Consider the following 23,579-nt stretch of genomic DNA (forward strand, 5'->3'; position numbering starts at 1 on the left):
TCATACAATTGTCCAAATGGCTGTCCCTGGAAATAGTTATTCGATGCCTTTGGTAAGTGCCGAGTTTTGCAGTGCCAAGTTAGCATTTGCTGGTATAATTTCACCGTGAAGAACAACCATGCAGCACTCTGGACAAGGCAGAGTTGGATCTGTGTACTGTGTTCCTGTTGTATCCAAGGTTTGTCCCTTAACAAGAGAATACTCTGCAGGAGAGTCATTTGGGGCCAAGGTAACCATTAAGCAATTATCAGGGATAGCTAACAGTTGGACCAAGGCACAGTCAAAATGCATTTAGACTGATTGTGACTTGGAGCAGAGAAACCATTTACAGTGGATACTGTTTCTTATTCTAATTTATTCTTCTGATTTCTAAACAACATATGAAACCCTCTGAAGAAAAATGACATATTTGCAAACAGTGTGCAATACATGGTGAAATGTTCAGTTGCAAGGAGGTGTGACAAACAATTTAAAGAAGCTGTGGTAAAGTGCCATGCTCACTATTATAGAGTGGACGTAAAATGAGCTTTGGCCTATGCTTCTGCAAGAGTCAGTTGTTCTTAACCACAACAGGAAAGTGCACAAGAAAACATGCATAAGAAAAACTGCAAACACTTTAGATAGCTCTAACTCCACATAATAGCAAAACATGACAGGACCTATCACGATCCAATTGTATTACCAAAGTGGTTAGGGTTTAAATACACACATACTTGAATAAAAGTAGTGTTCAAACAAAAATTGCTGTTTCACCCTGTACAAGTAACAGTAAGCAAATAAGGCCATAATTACTCTTGTTTACTTCTCCAAATGATGTATCCATTTTAGGATTGACCAAAATACAAAAATAAGAACATCAAAATGAAACAAATGCTTGTGGAAGATTAAAAAATTATTTTTACATACAAGTTTCTATATCTGTGAGAGTAATATGTACCTTGCAATCATCTATGAGGATAGGACTGGAGTTACGTGATCTGTAAACTCCATGGTTAGTGTTATTCTCATAGAAGGATTGTGTCTTGGCCATCTCAAAGTCACCTGCCTTCATTTGCTGGGCATCCAACATATCTAGCTCATCTTTGGACAGGTGGTACACGATACCTGCTCCATATGAGTCTCCAATAACATTGACTGATGTCCGGAAACGATCCCTGCAACATTAAGTGGAGAAACAGGAACATGTGATTCATCGCTGAGTCAGTATTTGCTTTGTATTCACTTATTGTCTTTGTATTTGGAGTCTTTACATGAACAGCATTTTTTTCCTGTCAACTCTTAGCTATGATCTGCCTTTGAATATGAAGACTGGATATGTTGGCAAAACATGCCCTAAATGCCTATTGCCTGAAAAATGAACTCAGAAGGTACAGTGAAGGGTTTAGTTTTACTCACAATAGCCAGTCAATTGCTACCAGCAAGCTGATGTCTTGGGTGGGCAATCCTACAGCAGTCAGGATCAGAAGCATGGTGACCAGACCAGCACTAGGGATACTGGCAGCTCCAACACTGGCTAGAGTAGCTGTTAAGCTATTATAGGAAATGCAAAATTAATTTCACCCATTTTTGGTACATTGGTGCAATCTGGTAGTTTTGTGGCTCTAATAATTTGGCGGAAAAATACTACAAAATCATTCATATCTGAATCAGGAATTTTTCATGGGAAGAGTTTTGTCTAATGTTTGATATTGAGTAATGAAAGGAATTGTTTAATAAAAATGAGATTTCTATTTGGATCAAGTGTGCTTAAAACTTCAGCATTGCTTTAAATTCATGCTTAAGTTTGTAGAATTGCATCTGAGCAAATAAAATGCTAATAGATAGGAAAAAAGCACAAATACCATTGACAAAACGGTACAGTGAACAAAATGGCTGGCATTTATGACTCTGATAAAAAAAATTAAAAAAATCAAAACCAGCAACAGAGTTACACTGACAGTTCTGTGATGAAGTTTGGCCCAGCTGTGAGGTCATTTAAATTTGCAATTTTCTGTAACAAGTTCCGCCAGCCAGTCCATCAGCCTCTTCCTGCCTCAACACTCTTGGCAGTATAGATACAGTGCTCCACCTTGCCTGAGCACTAAAACATGTAGCTCGTTACCTGCTAATCAGCTTCCCCATATAGAATTATTTCACCTTCAGTTCCCGTGTCCCCATGTGCTCTTGCACTGCCAGGCTATGTCTTACTGTTTAACTAGATGTCTTTATGCCCTGTATTTGTAGTCTGAATGCTACTATGTTTTACACTCATTTGCCTTGATTTAGTGCAGTAGCTCTTAGCTCAGTCTGTTTTGGTTTTGCTGGGGGGGTTTTTTTTTTGTGATTTTTGTTTGTTTACTCATCTACCTGGTTGCTGCTTACTGGTTTGTACTTGGTTTTCACTTCACTGTTTTATCAGTTTTGTGTGAGGCATCTTCTTATGCTGTGTAATTAATAAACCTGCTTATATTTCCTATTTGCCAGCCTGCCTACCCTACAGAATGCAGGACTCTGTGACAATGGACACTGTGGGTAACAAGCGGGTTCACAGCCAGGGTCAGCAGGTTTGGAATCTTATTTCCAATTACAGCAACAGCAAATTGGACAATTACATCAACTTGCACAACAGGCTCATCAAATCAATCAACTCACCCAACTGGTACATACACTCATCCAACATCTGGCTGACTTGAAATCACTTCCGTCTATGATTCAGGGCAATATGAGCCAACTCCCTATTCCTCCCCACAGTTCTAAAATATCCTCACTAGAGAAGATTGATGGAAAAACTAATGAATGTAGAGGATTTCTGTTGTAGTGTTCTGTTTATCTCTCACGATGCTTCCAACTTTCTCACAACCTTATAAAAAATTGCATTTATCATTTTGTGTTCATTGGGAGAACACATATTTATGGCTTTGGACATGTATAAATGATATAGAGAAGAGTACCATTCTTATGAGCACGTAACTGCTTTGTTCCACAATGTATCTGAAAATCTATTGGAGGGTAGGGCATGAGAAAAGGAACTACTGAAATTAAAACCAGCTAAGCAATCAGAAGCTGATTACTTACTCACTTTTCTTTCCTTAGAAGCTCAATCAGGTTGGAATGAGAACCCTTATCATATCTCATCACAGTGGGCTCATCGTGAACCCATGAAAATAGATTGCTGCTGTCTCTACAGTTGACGTCAGAAGAATTTAAGATGCTATATTATGACATGGCTGGTCATCTGCAATCAAGTTCACCTGTTACATTTCCATGACCAATTCAATCAGTAAGCTTAAAACTCCATATTCATATTTTACTCAATATGTTATCAAGTGGGAGAATCATTTAATGCTGCAGGATTGATCACATTGGCTGCAGTGGCTTCATTACAGAATATCTGATGCATGCTTACAACATTCCTGTTTGCCATTGCAGTAACCTCACTTCAGGTTCTGGGCTTGGATGGACATCCTTTGAGTTCTAGTAAGATGATAGAAAGTGCACTGCCTCTGAGTCATCAACTTGGAGAACTTCATCTTGAGAGATCTTCCTTCTATGTAATTCATTCAACTGAGCAGTCTATTGATTTGCAGCTTCATGTCTCCATGATCAAAAGGTGAGATTATCAGATGGTCTCAGCAATGCTCAGACCAAAGTCTCCAGTTCTAGTGCGGCTACTCATTCACAGAGTCACAAAAAAATGCACAAAATCTGGCAGCAGTATTTAGCACTGGCCATGGCATTGTGCCATATTCTTGATAATTGGGGCTGCACACCAAATCCAGAATATATCATCTGTCCATCAAGAAAAGTGCCACTATAGACAAATATATCAAAAAGGCACCCAGGCAGAGGTTCATCAAACCAGCTGTCTCACGTTTTTTCAGGATTTTTCTCTGTCTAAGAAGGATGGACACTTTAAACCAGGGATTGAACATAGAGAACTTAAACAGACAACACAAGAATTCCATTATCCACTGACATTGGAGCAACTGTATTGAGGACATATCTTCAGCAAAGTAGAACCTATGTACAACCTAGGGTAGTTCCGGGAAGGTGATGAATGGAATATGAACTTCCCCACCTTCAATGTCTGCTATGATTATCGGGTAACGCCCTATTGCCTGGCTAATGCTCCGGCTGCTTTCCTGTAATTTGTCAATGAGATACTCTGTGACTGTTTACATTGACATCATCTTGGTAACTTCTCACAACCTGGTTAAGCAGATAGCTCACGTGAGTGATTTGCCGGATTACTGGAGCACAGCCAATATGTCAATCTGAGAAGTGCCAGTTCTGTGTCTCCTTTCTCTGTTTCCTGGGTATGTCATTTCTGCTGAAGGTGTAAGCATAGAGGTAAGTAAGGTGCAGGCCATACTGGAGTGGCCACAGTCAAGGATGAAAAATCTTCAGAGATTCTTGGGGTTTTCTAATTACTACTGAAGATTCATCCAGAACATCAGCATGGTAGTATCACTGCTCACCTGCCTAATTAAAGTTTCTTCATGCCAATTTTTCCTTAGTTCCCTCAGCTATCCTGTCTCTGGACCAGGGAGCTCCTCACAAAATGTTTCCCATTGCCTTTAATAGTAAGAATCTTTCTCTATCTGAAAGGAATTGTGACATGGGGAGCCGAGAGCTCCTAGCAATCCTGGCTCCTGGCGAGTTGGTATTTGATGAATGGTAGCATTGCCTATAAATCAACCTCCATCCCTTTTTTTGTGTGTTTACAGACCAATCAAATTGAGAGTAATCCAGAAGGGTTGAAAACTTCCTTCGATTCAAGCCAGGTGGGCTCTTTTTTCATCAGATTTCGTTTTATCTATCTTACAAGCCCAGATCAAAAAATAGCATGGTGGAAACTTTATCTAGAATCTATGATCAAGACCCCTCCACATCCAAGCAATACCCTGTCATTAAGCCCACCTATTTGGTCACTCCAGTCCTCTGATACATTGACTAGGAGATCTCCAAAGCAATAGCAGGTGATCAAGGAACAAGTGACAAGCCACTCAACAAGGTGGATGTTCCAGAGGTTGTACTAGGTAAATTTTCACTACTACTAATCATTCTGGAGTTACTAGGACTGCCCAATCACTTTGTGATCATTACTGGGGTCCAAAACATCCTTCTATCCGTCTACTCAATGTTCATGCAAATGTGCAAAGATTTTTCAATTACTCTTCAGTTTATGCCTAATCCAAGACCCTTAGACAGCTCCTTGGCATAAAACTCTACCAGTACCTCAGTGACCCTCAATGCACCCATTAGTGTGGTCTTTGCTACATATCTCCTAGCAAAGGTGACAACCATATTGGTGGTTGGTTCAAAGGATGTTGTCTGATCTCTCTCCCAGGATTCGCTACTGCCTGCCTAACAGCAGAGGCCAATTGTTGTTCATCATTTCAGCCCCCCAAAAACATGGTGTCAGACAGGGGGATACTGTTCACATCCCAGGTATGGGTCCTTTATGAAGAGCTTGGGAGTAAATGTGAGCCTCACTTCAGGACATCATCTCTGTGCTAATGTCCAGGTGAAGCGACTGAATTAGGAACTTGCATATTACCCATGCAGCTAATGAGCTGATTGTCAAGTGGACTTTTGTAAGTGTGCCTACTCGTCTGAATGTGACACAAACTCCCTGGTGTACTCCTATGCTGGATTGCCCTGGGATGCCAGCAATCACTCTTTCCCTGTATTCAGGCCCATGAGAATGTGCTACCTGTGGACAAATCCTTTCACTAGAGTGAGGATACATGAGATTCTTTCCTTCAACATATGGAGAGGACTCTTAGATGACATAAGATCTAGGTCAATCACCACCACAGAGGTGCTCCTCAATACAGGCCTGAGGCAAACATGGCTGTCCACCAAGAATCTCAACCATGGCTTGCCATTCAGGAAGTTATTACCATGTTTCACTGGGCCCTTCAAGTTTGCCTTTAGGGTCAATTCAGTAACCTATGGCCTTCAATAATCTCCACAGCACAGAGGTTCTATCTTATCCCTTCTCTCTCTCCTCAAGACATTTAATCCTGGAACCCTGCAGGATGCTAGTGTCTTCAACACACCAACCTCTGCCCTTGGTGTCGATGGACTACTAGCTTATGTGGTCGCAGTCATCATGTACTTAAGCAAAAGGGACAGGGCCAGTGTTTGGCTGACTTGGCGAGTTATGTTATGGGGTGCTATCCTTGGGTCCCTGCCAAGGACACATTGGATTCCCTTCTGATCATGCTCACTCACAACTGGGCAGGGTTGGGTCACCACAGGAGCTGATTCAGAGTGTGGGGCTAGTGTAACAAACTCCACCCAGTCAGCTAGTCAGCCTCTCCCTGCTTCAACTGCCTTCACACCCTAGACAGCAAGAATCCAGCGGTCTGCCTCGCCCAACTACTAATACCTGGATCTCCTTACGTGCTAATCGGCTTTTCCATATAGTCATTACACTCTTGGTTCTTCATGCAGCAATGAACTATCCCTATGTGCCTGGCTCTGCCCATCTTACTGTTTGTCTTTGTGAGAGTATGCACTGTTTCTTTTTTCCTCAATATATTTGTTGTTTAGTATAAACAATGGGTTAAAACAAAATTATGTAATAACATTAAACAGGAACCCCCCCCCCCCCCCCCCAGTCAATGATATTATATAAGCAAGTAGAAGGGGAAGTACATGTATCCAAACAAACAATATCTTTGTAACATAAAAACAGATATTGGTAGCACTGTATAGTAACGATCGTGCTAAGTTTATGTCAAAGACATGCTAGATAATAGGAAAGTGACAAAAGTCCCCCACAATTTTTTGGAATGCCTGTAGCTTTTTTCGAAGTTATAAAGAATCTTTTCTGATTAAACATTTGCTGAGAGTTCATTTAGCCATATTGAGGAACTTGGTGGCTCACAGTTTTTCACTTTTGAGCACTGCACTTGTTAGCATCTCGCAAGGCCAATTTGATAAGTTTTGTATTTATGTTAGTTTTAATACCCCCACTTGCCAGTTGGAAGGCTTCATCTCCTAATAAGTTTAATCTAGTGTTAAGGGAAATCTCTATACTAGGTTATAGTCAATATGAGTCTCTCTACCTCCTTCTAAAACCTTTCAATATAGAAGTATGGCCTAAACATATGATGCAGAGTCCCCATTTCAGTTCTACATCTTTGGGCTTAACTTGGATTGCCTAGAATGTAACTTATTGAGCCTCTCAAGGGTGTAGTATGTTCTATGGTGCAGCTTAAACTGAAGGAGTTTGTCTGAAGTTTCTTTCTTATTTTGCAAATATGTACCACTTCTCTCTGTAAATGTAATTCTTTGACAATTTAGAAATTCCAGTATCCTTGACCTTGGTACAAGATTCACTGGATCAACTGTATGGACCAATTGTTTTTACAAAGGTAGACTGGAGGAGCATGTACAACTTGGTGTGCCCTAATGCCCTCATTCCTGGTAGATCTCCTCAGGACTTTTATTCCTGGAAACCTGTCATTCGAACCCAGGTTAGGACCATACTTTACTCAAACAGGAGAGGGGTCAGTGCCAGTGTTTGCTTGACTAGGTGAATTTTGTTATGGAGGATTGTTATGGGTCCTTGCCATGGACATATTTGATCCATTCCTTAACATGGTAGCCTAGCTGGGCAGGGTGGGGTCACCTCAGGAGCTGTTTCTTGAAAAGGAGCTTGTGTTATGAGCTCTACCCATTAGCCAGTCAGCCTCTCCTTGCTTCAACTGCTTCTACACCCTTGGCAGCAAGAATCCAGCAGTCTGCTTCACCAAAGTACTAATACCTGGATCTCCTTACCTACTAATCTGCTTTTCCATATAGACTTATTCCACCCTCAACTCTTCATGCAGCTTTGAACTCTCCCCATGTACTCTAGCCCTTTCCATCTATGCTGTGCTGTTTGTTTAGGTGTCTTTATGCCCTGTTTCTTTTTTCTTCTATATGTTTATTGTTTTGGTCAAATAAAGGGTTATATAGAGGTTTAAATGAAAAAAGAAATTAACCACATTGAACAGGAATCACTTCTTCCATCCTCCAGAGGAAGATCAGAGTCCCATGTCCAAAATGATTATTGAAGGTTCTAATTTCATGCCTGCACTGGGGTGATAAAACCACCTAATGCTGCATTTTACTAATTATGTAGTGTGCTTATGTATTTATTGCCATTTATTGATTTGGTAGTGTCACATCTGCCCCTCCCAGCATGACATTCACAGACTATATTTCCCATAATCCTCCTGTTCATTTCCAATCCACTGTCTATTGAATTCACCTGTTGTCCATTTCCTTTGTGACTGCCCTTTGTATATACACCTCTTGTGTTTGTCGTGTTGATCAGAGTTATCCAGTGTTTCTAAACAAGTTGATTTCCTGTTTTGTTTAACATTCTGGTTTTGACTCCATGCCTGCTTATCCTGGTTTCCCCTTTCTACCTTGTCCTTGAATTTGCATTTAGATTGCCCTTTATTCTGTTTATTAAACCCAATTTTACCTAACCTGTGAGCGACTTTACTTCTGCATGCCAAGCCTGACAGAAGACTTCGCTATTGTATAGAGTCAGCAGGTTCTGATTCATTATCAGATGCCCAAGCAGCTCAAGGACAGTTATTAGGTCAGCACCACCAGCACCTCAAATCCCTTGGTAACATGGCCAAGGAGCTTTCGGAGCAGACTCAACATCTTGCTGCCCTCATCCCCTCAGTAGCCTGACTTACCCATTGCATTGCCTCACTAACATCTGGCAAGAGGCAAGCCATGGGTACATTTATGTTTCTTCCCATACTCTCCTCTCACTTTGTGATAGGTGCCATCCAGTTGAATTTTGATGAGGAACTGAGGGAGGTTCTATATGGTGAAAAGGTTCCTACCTCATGTCCTGAGCATAAATTGTATGTATTATGCATCTTACCCATATTACTGTTATAGACTGATCAAGTGAGTTCATTCTTCCCTGTCAGTATTGGTGGGAATCTATGACTAGAGACATCCACAAATTTATTACATCCTGTTCTGACTGTGCCCAGTCCAAGACTCCAAGAACCCTGCAGGTGGGAAACTGGTCTCCCACCCATTCCTGAGCAACCCTGGTCCCATACTGCAATTGATTTCATCACCGACCTACCACTGTTCTATGGGAACACCACCATTCTCAGAGTGGAGGACAGGATCTCCAAGGTGGTATAGTTTGGTCTGCTACCTGCTCTCCCTTTTGCCTTTGACAATGCTGAGGCACTATTTCAACAGGTTTCTATTTCCATTACATATCTGAGATCATATTATTCACCTCCTTTTTGGAGGAGGCACTCCATTTTGGAGAAGCTGCAATTGAAATTTAACTTGACCTCAGGTTACAATCCCCAGAGCAATGGTCAGGCCAAAAGTTGACTCAGAGTTGGCTGTTGGGACAAACAATCTGAGTGGTCATGTTTCCTCCATGGCTGAGATAGCACAGAATTTTTTGGTGCATTTAGCTATTGGCCTGACAACACTCCAGTGTGTTGTATTGGGTTACCAGCCTCTATTTGTACCTTGAGAACTGACGCTAACTGAGACTCTGGCTGTAATTTTGTGGATGAAGTTGAGTGAATGAAGAACTCCCACCAAGACTTAAAAAGAGCAATCTGTCAATTCGCAAGTCAGGCTAATCACCGTTGTGTTCCTGTTGTGTTAACAACCTGGTGATCAAGTCTGGCTCTCTACTTGTGACCTACACCTCAATGGCTGTAGCAAGTTTAAGCCCCTCTACCTGGGTCCATTCCTGGTAGGTAGACAGAGGTCACATACAAGTTAAAGCTGCCAGATACTTACTGCATCTCTCTGCCATTTCATGTATCACTTTTAAAGTTATATGTTGCAGGGTCTTGAGTAGTCCCAAGGGTACTTCTCCACCTTTGGAGATTTACGGTTCTCCTACTTACATGGTGTGCAAGATATTGGACTCCAGGTGTCACAAAAGCACAATCCGGTATCTCGTTGACTGCGAGGTTTATGGTCCAGACTAAAGTAATTGGGTTCCTGAAGGTACATACTGGACCCTTCTCTTCTCTTGAACTTCAACACTGCTCACCCAGACAGACCTACTTCTCAACCCAGAGGTTGTCTTTGCAGCCATTCCACTGCCTTGGCTAGTTTAAGGTTATGTCAAAGATGTGGTAGATGAGAGGAAAGTGACAAAGTTTCCTCATTTTTTAAAAATGCTTTGGGAATGCTTTTCAAGTTATAAAAAATTTTTCGGATTGCACAAATTCTGAGAGTACTTTTAGCCATATTGAGGAACTTGGTGTCTTACAGTTTTCCAACTTTTAAGCAATGCAATTAATAGAAGCTGTAATGGCCAATTTGATAAATCTAGTATTTGTACTAATATTTATACCCCCACTTGCCAGTAATATGGATTAATCCACTAATAAAATTAATCTATGGTTAATGGTGATCTCTATAGTTTCAAGTTTCAAGTTTGATTTATTTGTCACATACATAGTCATACACAATATAACTCGTAGTGAAATGGTTGAGAGTGCTCTGTCCAAACTGAGGAAAAAGAAAAAAGGGGTGCATAGAGGAATATATATTCTATATATGTACAAAAATATATTAACCATGTATGTACAATATATGTATATTATGTTTATATACACAATGTACAATGTATATGGTTGTGAATGTATGTATGTACATAATGTACACAATGTACAGATCCAGTTTGTAAAAAGACATATTTACAGTTTTTATACTGGTTATAGTCATTAGGAGACCCTCTTCTGAAACTCCCTCAAGGCCAAGTGGAGAGGGGAAATGTGGGAGTGGCTTTCTTTTCCAGATTTGTAACTGTATTTGGTCTAACCCCACCTCCTTTTGTAATTGCTCTGCACTGCATGGGATTAGAGCCTTTGCCACCGGTCATAAAAAGTGCAAACAAATTTTCTGGCATGCCCATGCATGCCTGCATCAAAGCCTTATGATTTATGACTGTGCTTCCAATGTGTACACAAAAATATAGCCCTAAAATTAAATCCAAATATCCACTCTGCTATTCTGTCATCTGAGGCTGGGGGTTTATATATTTGTGCTGATCTTTGCAGCCAAAAACAGAGCAGTTCCCATACGTAGCTTTCACATAATGGTAAGAGATCCGGTGCTTGCGAGAAATAAATCCGCACCTTTGTAAAGGTAGTTCTTAAGATGTGGGAGGAGATACTCAGATGGGGGTAGTATCATTCTAATGACTCCCCTGATGCAGAACGGCAAATGCCAATGGCTTGTTATAAACCGCTTGTTTTAAAGGCCAATTTGAGAAATCCACCTTTCAAAGCTTTTCAATACAGGTGCATGACCAGAACATGTGAAGTAGAATCCCTATTTGTGCTTGACATCTAGGGAAAAATTTGGAGTGCTTAGAATGCATCTTATTGAACTTCTCAGGTGTACTATGTTCTATGGAGCAGGTTAAACTAAAGGTGATTTTGTTTGCCACATGTAATCTATGGCATGTAATCTATGACAACACAGAAATTTCATTATTCCCTTTTGGTACCAGTCTCAATGCAGTAACTGCACGGAGCATTTATCTTCACCAAAGATTTCAGTTTACCAGGTCTTATAAGATCAGATCAAAGAATAGTAAAATGGATGCACTATCCACTATCCACAATATACAATCCAGAACCCTGCACATCTGAGGACCATCCTATCATCAAGCGAACCTTTTGGTCACTCCAGTCATCTGATGCATTGACCAGGAGATCTAAGAAACAGGAGCAGGTGACCCAGCAGGTGACTGAATGACAAGCCACCCAACAAGGTAGATGTAACATTTACCTATTTGACCTCTGTATCACTTGGGCACACATCTATTGCCACTGATCATCCTGGAGTTACTAGGACTGCCCAGTTACTATGTGATCATTACTAGTGACCCTGCCTTCATGAAAATGTTCAGATGTTTGTCAGTTTTTGTTCACTTTGTGCCCAATCCAAGAAAGACAGACAGCTACCCACTTCAACTTCTGCCAGTTCCTCAGCAACCCTGGAATCACCTATCAGTGGACTTTGTCACAGCAGATAATAGCCTCAGAAGGTGATACAACCATATTGGTAGTAGATCTCTTCTTCAAAGCATGTTGTCTGATCACTCTGCCAGCATTCCCTACCATCTATCAAACAGCAGAGGATTTGTTCTAAATTGTCTTCCACCATTTTGGAATCCTTCACGACTTGGTGTCAGATATGGAGACACTATTCACATCCCAGGTATGGGAGGCTTTTAGGAAGAGGTTGGTAGAAAACATGAGCCTCATCTTGAGGTTAATGGCCAGGTGAAGCATCTAAATCAGGAACTTGGACAGTATCTCTGCAGCTATTGAGCAGACAGTTATGGGGACTGGTAAACATTTCTCCTCTGGCCTGACTGCATGCCAGAATACATGTCAGGAGAGGTTCTGTCCACCAAGAAACTGAAAAAGTTACCATGTTTCATCAGCTCATACAGTGCCTCCGGAAAGTATTAACATTGCTTCACTTTTTCCACATTTTGTTATGTTACAGCATTATTCCAAAATGGATTATCCCTCGAAATTCTACAAACAATAGTTTGTTTGGAATTATTGCAAATGTATTAAAATACCCCCCCCCCCCAAAAAAAAAAAAAAAAATCAAATGTACATAAGTATTCACAGCCTTTGCCATGACACTCAAAATTGAGCTCAGGTGCATCCTGTTTCCACTGATCATCCTTCACTTGTTTTGACAACTTGATTGGAGTCCACCTGTGGTAAATCCAGTTGATTGGACATGATTTGGAAAGGCACACACCTGTCTATATAAGGTCCCATAGGTGACAGTACGTCAGAGTACAAACCAAGTCAAGAAGTCCAAGGAATTGTCTGTAGACCTCCGAGACAGGATTATATTTAGGCACAGATCGGGGGAAGGGTACAGAAAAACCTCTGCAGCATTGAAGGTCCCAGTGAGCACAGTGGCCTCCATCATCCATAAATGGAAGAAGTTTGGAACCACCAGGACTCTTCCTAGAGCTGGTTGCCCGGCCAATCTGAGTGATCGGGGTAGAAGGGCCTTAGTCAGGGAGGTGACCAAGAACCTAAATGTCACTCTGACAGAGCTTCAGCATTGCTATGTGGAGAGAGGAGAACCTTCCAGAAGGACAACCAATTCTGCAGCACTCCACCAATCAGGCCTGTATGGTAGAGTGGCCAGACGGAAACCACAAGACAGCCTGCTTGGAGGTTACCAAAAGACACTTGAAGGACTCTCAAACCATGAGAAACAAAATTCTCTGGTCTGATGAAACAAAGATTGAACTCTTTGGCCTGAATTCCAATCCTCATGTCTGGAGGAAACCAGACACTGCTCATCACCTGGCCAATACCATCCCTACAGTGAAGCATGGTGGTGGCAGCATCATGCTGTGGGTTGTTTTCAGCAGCAGGAACTGGGAGACTAGTCAGGGTTGGGGGAAAGATGAATGCAGTAATGTACAGAGACATCATTTGAAGAAAACCTCCTTCAGAGCACTATGAACCTCAGACTGGGGCGAAAGTTCATCTTCCAACAGGACAACGACCCTAAGCACACAGGTAAGAAAATAAAGGCATGGCTTTGGGACAACTCTGTGAATGTTCTTGAGTGGTCCAGCCAGAGCCCAGACTTGAACCTGATTGAACATCTCTGGAGAGAGCTGAAAATGGCTGTGCCCCAATGCTCCCCAGCCAACCTGATGGAGCTTGAGAGGTTCTGCAAAGAAGGATGGGAGAACTTTGCAACAATTCCAAACAAACATTTCACTTTGTCATTATGGGGTATTTTGTGTGTAGAATTTTGAGGGGAAAAAATTAATTTAATCCATTTTGGAATAAGGCTGTAACATAACAAAATGTGGAAAAAGTGAAGAGCTGTGAATACTGTCTGGATGCACTGTAAGTTACTCCAGTAACCTATAGACTTCAACTCCCTTCACAGTACATAGTTTCTCCCTCATTCCTTGTCTCTCTCTTCAGGACTTTTATTTCTGGAACCCTGCAGAATTCTTGCCAATTGTTTGGGATTCTTGGCAAAGGCATACTGGATCCCTCCTGATCATGACTCCACCCTGCCCAGCAGGGCGATCATCATGGGAGCTTATTCTGGGAGAGGGGTTTGTGTAATGAACTCCACCCAGCCAGCCAGTCAGCCTCTCCTTGCTTCAACTGCCTCCACACCCTTGGCAGCAAGAATCCTCTGGTCTACCTCACCCAAGTACAAATTCCTGGAACTCCTTACCTACTAATCAACTTTCCAATATAGACTCATTCCACCCTCAGTTTCTCATGCAGCACTGAACTATCTCCATGTGCTCTATTTCTGTCAGTCCATACCTTGTTTGTTTAGGTGTCTTTATGCACTGCTTTTTTTCTTTACATGTTTATATAGATGTCAAAAGTAAATTACTTAACAACATCGAAGATGAAAACATTGCCCCACCCTATATAAAGTAGAAGGCAAAATACCTGCATTAAAACACAGTACTTGCATAACATGTACAAACATTATGGTAGCAGTGCATGGCAGTGATCCAATAGAGATAACAGGAAGGTTCTTTGGAATGTCTTGGTCTTTTTTAAAGTTACAATCTTTTCAAATTAAGACATATGTTGGGATTTCTTTTTGCCACATTGAGGAACTTAGCCACTTTTGGGAAATGCACTTGTTAGTAGCTATTAAAGCCAAATCTAGCATTTATGTTGGTATTAATACCCCATTTGAAGTAGAATGCCTATTTTGGTTTTCCATCATATTTTATTGAGCCACCCAGGAATGTAACATGTTCTATGGAGCAAAGTGAACTGAATCAGTTTGTCTGCTACTGAAATATATTTTCAAAATAAGACAATTATATTTCCACTCCTTCATAAATGTAATCTAAATCCTGCTTTGTTTTAACTTTCAGCATGTCTTGCTTAGCTTTAGCTTTCAGCACTGCTAATAGTGTTTGTACATCAATTAAACAAATCCCTTTGCATGTTACCTTCCTAACAGTTTTTCCTCTAGTTCGGTGTAAGAGAACCCTCCTTGTTCGACCATAATATAGTCTCTAACTTGTAAGCATTTAAAAAAATGTCTGTCATATAATTGGAACTGTAACTTCATTTGGAAAATTGTCATTAGTAGATTGTCTTTGTATAAGTGAGCAAAGTTATGAACTCCTTTGCTTTGCCGTAATTGAGTAATATTATTTTGCAGCATCTCTGGTAAGACAAGATTGCTATAAAATGGTGTGTTTAGATATATGCCATGTTTGCTGTTGTGTTTTATGTTCCTTTTACTTGCTTCAGTAGCTAGTTGTCTCAGCTTTCTTAGTTACTCTATGGGTTGTACTTGTTTTTAATTTTCTTCAATGTTTTATTAGTTTTGCAGTGTGTGTCTTCTTCTGATATGTAAATAATAAACCTGCTGATGTTTCCTTGAATTGTTGAATTTCTGTTCAGGTTGTCAGCACCAGTCTTAACCAAAAATATTAATCCCCTTAACCAAAAATATTAATCCAAAACTCACTTGTAGTTATGATCCACACTTGGGGAGAGTGTAAAATCATTTAGATATGTTTTAAATGAAGACATGTTTTCAGTGTACTGTAATAGTCAATATAGGTTATACTTAGAGAGCTCACACTGACCTACCTGACTGTAGCAATTTGACCAGGATGTAGTTCTATTCCATTCATCTGTGCAATGAAAATAGCTGCCACTGCTTCATAAAGGGCTGTACCATCCATATTGATTGTTGCACCAACAGGAAGCACAAACCGAGTAACTCTCTTATCAATGCCCAGATTTTCTTCCAGGCAACGGAAGGTTACAGGCAGCGTACCAGCACTAAGCAAGACACATACAAAGGTGTTAGATACATGCTCAAAACCATGCATAGGTATTTCTCATGCTATCTATAAAGTAAGAAGTAGATGACAATTGTCTACCTGGATGCTGTTCCTAATGCTGTGATCCAAGCCTGAAATACTCCCATAAAAAATGTAAATGGGTTTTTTCGGACAATGACAAAATATATCAGTGGGAGGAAAATGCCACCATGGATGATAAGACCCACAATTACAGTGACCATGTACATCCCAAGCTGTCTGGCCACTGTCTCCAGATCATTAATCGAAATAATCTTCCCACAGATCAGGCATGCTATTCCCACAGGGGAATACCTATGGTGAAAAAGTATGCATTAAACTAGTAGTCAGAGCCCCAACCACACCATTTCCTTTCTTTAAACATAACTTACAGTAAGAATTTTTAATGGGTACCAATGCTACTGAGAACTAAAGCGGTTTAGCTAAGTTTGCCCCTAGCATTAATGACCAAAACACAGTTGTAAAATACTAAAAAAACTGCAGTAGTTATGATGCATTTTATTTGCACTTTAATGTACATTTTTTTGACTGGCTGATTTTATGACAGAAAAAGAAAATAAATTACAAAAATTAAACAGTGTGTATAGTTTTGTTTTATATATTTATATTGGTTGCTGAATAATTCAATGTAGAACTGTATAATAAACTTTGAATTAATAAATGAAGAAAGTTTGATCCTTTAGAGTTTAAAATTCAGGCCTTCATTGCTGACCACATGATTGTGTTGACAAGCCTCATGACAATTTCGTTGAGGATGTTAAAGAAGTCCAACATCAGCTTGGCTTGCTCCCCCATCTTTCCCATGCAGATTCCAAATGCCACAAAGAAACCAATGAGACCTATGCAAGGAAACCAAGGCTTTCTTACAAATCCCATAGGTATTTATGTGATGACCTTTCAGAAGTGGTTGTACACAGACCTCTGTTACCCTAAAATAACTTTTCAAACATTGACCAATATCCCTTGTTATGGTGAATAAAAATATCTACTCGTAATTTCAAAGATGTAATGTAAATATAATCTTTGTATAGCATTATGCATTAAGTATTCAAAATGGTTTAGGCACCTAATACATTCATGCCACCCTTGAACTCGAGAGATTTCTTGATAACATATCTGCCAGCCCCCCTTGTGATATTTCGTCCAAACCGATTGTGCAAATGTGGAGACGGAGCTACTTCCATCCTATTTGTAATAGTTTGGATCTGTGGATAGGAAGACCAACAGCAACAACAACACTACTACTAATAATAATAGATGTCAAACCATAAGGTATTATTAAAGTTATTATTATTAAGTAATACATGCTGACATGAAACACACCTGTTGAAAGCAAGCCTGCACCAAATTCTCAGGAAAGAGGTTTCTAATTAGATCAAAGAAGGCATCTAAACTGGATACTTCATCATTTTTCTTCCCTTCTCCCAGGTTGGCTTTAAGTTTGGGGTTGCCAGGGTGGATCATCAGCACCAGGATGACACCCAAGACAGCAGCGATGATGGTTGTAGACATGTAATACACCATGGCTCTTGTGCCAAGGCGACCGCTAGATTGGGCATCTAACCCTGCCAGGCCTGTATTGAAAAGAGCAGACAAAAATAAAATTGTTAAATATTATGTTATTTAAATTGGAAAAAAAACCTTTCACTTACCACTATTTGACTGTTGTTTTTTTAATGAAAATTGTCAGCACAAGCACTAATGAGTGTATTGTGCATGTGCGTGTGTGTGTGTGTGTGTGTGTGTGTGTGTGTGTGTGTGTGTGTGTGTGTGTGTGTGTGTGAGTAAAGTGTGCCAGGTGGTATGTAAAGTGCTCCGCTGTATGCATTACCTGTGATTAAACTGGAGATGATCAGAGGCAAAATCAGCATTTTTAACATTCTCATGAGAATTTCTCCAGGAAAACCAATAATCATTATGACATCAGGAGGGAGTGGAGATACATATCGCAGAAGCACACCAGATACTGAACCTAAAACCACCCCTGAAGGAGATGAAATAGCAGATAGCATCAGCCAAGCATATAAACACCCAAAAGGGAAAGATATTTCATGCAAAAATATTTTAAGTGTAGTTTTTAAGAAGTTCTTGTTCTTAAAAATACATGTTGCATGTAAAAAATACATGTTGCATGATGTATGACCATCATCTTATATGGCTATAATTTGCCTTATAGTTACAGAAAAATATTCAACTTGGCCTAACCCTGACATTGTCTTGTTTTTAGATATCTGTGCTGATTCTAAAACAGGTTTCACTGAACATTGTTTCATCTGTGCTCTCATAGCTGTGTGAAAGGGAATGTGTCAGTGGTTTATTTTATATATATTACACAATCCAATTATTTGATTTTCCTTTCTTGATGCTATTTAGAGGCTTAGATCTCATATAAGACTCACTTCTAAAACTGATATTTCCCCTTTTGACCTCTTAATGCTATAACTGGGCCATTACCACTATTGACCTCTTAATGCCATCTAGTGGGTGATGAAGTGAGCACAGACTGTCTGTTAGCCAGAAAAATCACATGTGCTCATCACTGAGGCCACGTCACATACACAATATCTAATACACCATTCCTGGGGATCCTGTTTCATGCAGAAGCACCCTTTCTGCCCTGATGAACAAAACTAGATATATTTCACAATAAAGGCTGAAAGCACATTGTTCATTATTACTGTATTTTTTTCAGTAACTCCCTTAAATCTGTCAGGTGATAGCCAGCTGTCATCTGAGTGCACAGCTCAACCTACACAACATATGATACACCCACTACTCTAGGCTGTTCTTTAAAAAAAGGTCCCAGAAGCTACTATCTTCTGCTTGATGGACTTTTGGAGTGGAATATGTATTGGTAGAGACAATCAAGTCATATTTGTTATCCATACAGTATGTAGACAAACTTAAATGTGCACAAACTATAAAGCTTGTTTAAATGTTTTAATGTTTATTTCCTCTTTTAATTCATTTTATTATTTCATTATTTTATTTTTTTTCTATTTAAAACAATTGCATTTAATTTTAATTTTTCCATTTTAAAAAAGTTTTTTTTTCCTCTCTCTCTCTCTCTCTCTCTCTCTCTTTTTTTTTTTTTTTGCAAAAACCTTCTTTGAGGTGATAGATTTTGGGATGTAATAAGTATTATTATTTCATTATTCTATGTTTAAGTGAATCATTTGAATTGCCGGTGTATATGAAAAGTTCCATACAGGCAAACTTGCCCTGTCTTGCCTTGTCTTGTCTGTACAATCTTTGGTACCACATTACAATAAAACTACCCTAAAGTGTTTGAGTGGTTTATAATTAGTTTATCAATGTATTTCTTAATAATAATAATAATAATAATAATAATAATAATAATAATAATACACTGGATGTTTTATTAGTCAGAAATGATCATTTGACCTCCATTATATTAATAAAAATGACTAAATTCACATTCTACAGGTCAACAGGTCACTTTTGGCCTCTTTATTTATGCTATATCTATTTATTAATTGTTTAAACAATGTTAACTATCATATTTCAATATAATAAGATATATTTATTAACATTATTTTAGGACTGTCATGATTAGTCCCTTCCAGGTTCCAGCTTCCTCGTCTTCTGTGTTTTGGTTCCATGCCTTAGTTTCGTTTTCTCCACTCCACATTTGATTGCTTGCACCTGTCCCTCTGTTCTACCTTTGGTTCATGTATTTAAACCCTGTTGTGTGCCTTGGTTGGGACTGTTCATTGTATGTTTATTCGAATGGTTATGTTTCTTTGTACTCCATGCCTTCGTGTTATCCTAGCCTCCGTGTTTCCTGGTCTGTTATAGCCTGCATATCCCGTGTGCTTCCGTGTGTTTAGTTACTTATGTATCCTAGCCCTTGTCTCGTTTGTCATGTATCCCCATGCTCTCTGTGTTGGCTCTTTGACCCTGGACTGCTACAACAACTCTGATTCTGGATTTGCCCCTATTAAATCTCGCTCTTCTTCGCACATGCGTTCACCTCCTTACCACTCAACATTACAAGGACCTAAATAATTCTCAATGATAAATTCAGTTTTAACCATTTACAAACTGTTTATAATAGTAGTCTTATTGTAAAGTGCTACCCATTTTTTTCTTGAGTAATCAGTATAACCGTGCATGGCACTTGTACAAAAGATGTCAACTTTTACCAAATCTATTACAATTCAGGAATCTAATACACTGATAGACTTTTCTGCACTTTTGCACTTGTACAGTAGATTTCAAGTCTTACTAAAAGTATTACAGTTCAGGAATACAATACACTGAAAGTCTTTGTTGCTCCTTGATAGACTTTGCTACACTGATGAGTAAAGATGTAAGGCAGTAATGATTCTTCAGCATTAGTTTGTGATAGTATGGTGTTCAGTATGTGTCTTCCTTGCACTTTAGAACTGCACAGACCCAAAGAAAAATGACTTACCAAAAACTGTGAGGGTTAAAAGTAAGTTCTTCATGAATCTGTCACAAATGCCTCCACATACTGGCTCGGGTGGAGGAAGTGGGTCTTCAAAGTTGGGCTCATGCAAGCGCACCTCGACCTGCTTCTGCATGCTGTTGGCACTGGCAGAGCAGTTGGAAACAACAGGGAATGGTACAATGTCATAGAACTGCATCAATCATACTATATAGTCAGCTTTAGAATAGTATAAATGACTTCAGTTTATGGAAATGAAACCTGGTTCAAGTATGGCTTCAGCTTTAGTAGGAAAAGCATATTGAAAGTTCTAATTTAAGAGACACATTTAAAACAATACACTTTTGGCCTATTTCTAATGATCATAAAATGACCACAAACATGAACTACTTTTGTCATTCTCAATCTGAATATCAAAATTGAGCTCACATTAATGCAATAAAGTTGTGTGGAAAATATCCTCATTTTGCATGTAAGTTCATCTTCTGTTCAATTCTATTAGCCATAAACTATTAAGTCATGTTTTTACAAGATTTCTTGGTGTCTCTGCAAGCCTCTTGCCATCTGTTAAAGGTAATCATGACACATGAATCAACAGCACAGAAAAACTTGGATTCATTGTGGTCTAGCTTTAAGGGTCTTAGACTTATAATTATCTACCCTTGTGTCACACAGTTTAATGTTGCTTGGTTACACACCTTTAGTGCATTCAGTAATTAAACACACACGGAACAACACTTCGGGACAATGTTTGCTACTCAGGCATTTCTTTGATTATCAAATTTGGCTGAAATTAGTAAATTACGTCTATTATATTGTTCAAAGTTTAAATGCTGGTGTGAGATCATAAAACAGGAGTGAGGCTCGAGTGAGGAACTCAGCATTTTATTCGCTAAATGCAGACAAAGACAGACAGCAGGTCTTCAGAAGAGCAGACTTGGCAAAGTCTCTAACTGGTGGCTAGGGACCATCAGTGCAAAGCAGGCTGCTGTGGGTATTAAATAAAGTGGATATAAATGAGGGACAGTGAGGGACAGGAGATAAACTAATGATTGGACCCAGGAAAGTGAATGAGTGCTGTGATTGGTGGGTGTTGTCTGTGAGCATTGGCTGGGTACTGGCAGGAACATGACAGCTGGGCTGTTTCAAAAGCTGTGAGAAGTCTGAGATGGCCAATAATGCTATTCCTGCAGAGGACCAGGGTAGGATGTTTAAATGACAAAATTAATCTTCAAAAATTTGATAGCAATCCAAGTCCAAGAATTCAGAAAAATGTATATATTACAATTCTTCTAAATAGCATCTAGTGTTTTTTTTTTTATTAAAATGTTTTAAGGTAGAAGCAGTTAGCACTTAGACTAGAGCTAAACAGGATTTATGAGCTAAGTGGTGCCCAGAAAACCAGAGTGTCTGACACAGACCACTGCAGCCTTAATGAGATATACTCCTGTTTAGAAGTTAATTTTATGCATTCAAACACAGCAGTAACTATGCACAATTGTACAAAATGCATAATAATGTCAAGGTCTAAGAGTCTATCTACTTAAAGGCAGTGTTATTAATGTAAAAACATATTTGACTATATATGGGCCTTATTTAGTAACCAATTCAAGTGGTTCCAAAAGTGAAATGAATGACTGAAAATAATTGCAGCAGCAAAGGCCAAAGGTCATATCATTCTAGTTATCATAAAAACAGATCTGCTTAAAATATATTAATTAGGAGTGATAAGTATGCAGGTGAGGAAACTTTATACTAATGCTAATTAGAATTCAAGCCATCCCTGTGTATATATACAGGATAATTTGAATCTAGGCCATTGCTGGATGTAGCTTGTTATCAAACTCTTCTGCATGAGTCAGGATGCAAAGCTCATGCTTAAAGTCTGAGTAAGCTTATTTGCTGTCTATTTTTAGCCTCTAGTAACATTTCATTCCACATTGAAATATAAAAATGTCTGAAATGTTAATCAGAAATCACTGCACTATTGGAAATGTTTAATTAAACTGAAAATCTGATTGCAAACACTACAATTTGCAAACACCAGAAATAAATCATAGATGTTCTTTTTTTTGTCTTGCAAATATTTGTTGAATTCACTATTTAAATGTAAAGAACAGCAACTACAAAATACCGAATAAAATATTGAGTATAAAATGAGAGATTTGCAAACGCAAGTGCAGTCATATGTTACACATTACCTGTTGCAGTGTAGCTGTTTTCAAGTTGAGGAGTCTGTAACAAAAACTATGGAAGAAAGGACAAGATCACAGTTTATCCATTGGGGGATCCAATCCAGATCATCAAAAATCTGAGTATGATATCCAAACACTTGGTGAAGGTTAATTGGGGAAATATAGCCCTGAAGTGGGCTGGTTAGGACCTCCACGGATCAATATTCAGGGTCATGATTACAGGTTGAATGTTTAAATCACCATCCTCAACTGGCTGAGCAGTCTAATTGAACCAGGGGTGTAGTTAAAGTGGAGCAAGTAGTGAATGATTAAGGTTCCCATTGAGGAGAAACAACAGAGGGAGGGAGGAGTCAAGTAGCCAGATTAAGAGTAAGTAGCAACCTTCAGAAAGTCTTGCCTATCTATGTCCATCACTAACTCCCCCGACACCACCCCTCTGCCGCTCTTATTGTTTGCGCCTCTTAGAATGACCTCCGAAATGACACACAGAATTGAAGAGCAACGCATCATGCAGTTCACAAGCAGTGAAGATACTTTTACAACAAATGATCATTCAACTTGTTGAGAGTTGACTAACATAGATTGAAAATCAAAAATGTTAGACAATATTAGGTCTGTCCATGCAATGGGAACTCCAGGTGTGGGCTAACCATGCATCCAGGATCCTTACTAAAAGCTACTGTGGCATGAACAAGGACAGATGAAAAATAATGAACAATAACTGACCATCTGTTCGAAAGAGTGCAACATGAAGAAATGTGTTGTGCTCAAATCTTATTATTAACTTCACACCTCAGTGACACTAACTCTTGAAACCACCTGAGTCATCAGCTCTGTGCAGCACTGAGTTTCTGAAAGTGCTCCAGTAATTGGGTAGAATGTGTGAGACTTTGTGTGCATATGCTGGGAGCAGGCTGGATGAAAGGTCGGAAACATGGGCTCACGACTGACATCCCCACCCCCTCAATATCCCATCCCATGCCTTGCCAAGATGTTCCATTTTGTGCTGGCCGGCACATTTCACAAATATCCACCTGAGTCCAGCATCCATGCTCAGCAGACAGGTTTC

The 23,579-nt window shown here is 39.5% G+C and overlaps 1 protein-coding gene across 4 annotated transcripts; it reads right to left on the reverse strand.

Annotated features, from left to right (window-relative positions):
• Positions 1–42: 42 nt before the first annotated feature.
• slc1a2a (solute carrier family 1 member 2a) lies at positions 43–22,799 on the reverse strand. 4 transcript variants are annotated; one of them, XM_081705946.1, is made up of 11 exons: positions 22,517–22,799; positions 20,745–20,879; positions 20,322–20,461; positions 17,715–17,867; positions 17,207–17,457; positions 16,950–17,088; positions 16,596–16,722; positions 15,944–16,177; positions 15,648–15,842; positions 1,396–1,530; positions 43–1,154 (listed from the first exon to the last, which is right to left on the reverse strand). In XM_081705946.1, exons 3-11 carry the CDS (start codon positions 20,449–20,451, stop codon positions 899–901), a joined length of 1,620 nt encoding a protein of 539 aa, XP_081562072.1. In that variant the 5' UTR covers positions 20,452–20,461; positions 20,745–20,879; positions 22,517–22,799; the 3' UTR covers positions 43–898. The 4 variants fall into 4 exon arrangements, with proteins under 4 accessions (XP_081562072.1, XP_081562071.1, XP_081562073.1 ...); XM_081705945.1 differs by lacking the exon at positions 20,745–20,879; XM_081705947.1 differs by lacking the exon at positions 22,517–22,799 and having other exon boundaries at positions 20,745–22,490.
• Positions 22,800–23,579: the final 780 nt, after the last annotated feature.

This window comes from Electrophorus electricus, chromosome 23, assembly GCF_041902795.1.
Source record: "Electrophorus electricus isolate QZ-2024a chromosome 23, ASM4190279v1, whole genome shotgun sequence".
In the NCBI taxonomy this organism is placed as follows: Eukaryota; Metazoa; Chordata; class Actinopteri; order Gymnotiformes; family Gymnotidae; genus Electrophorus; species Electrophorus electricus.

Coding starts and splice junctions, on each gene's coding strand:
- slc1a2a (XM_081705945.1), bottom strand. CDS start 20,451: ATGCAGAAGCAGGTCGAGGTGCGCTTGCATGAGCCCAACTTTGAAGAC. Junction 15,843..15,943: donor GCATTAGGAACAGCATCCAG/GTAGACAATTGT, acceptor TGTCTTGCTTAG/TGCTGGTACGCTGCCTGTAA. Junction 1,531..15,647: donor GGTCAAATTGCTACAGTCAG/GTAGGTCAGTGT, acceptor TTCCTATAATAG/CTTAACAGCTACTCTAGCCA.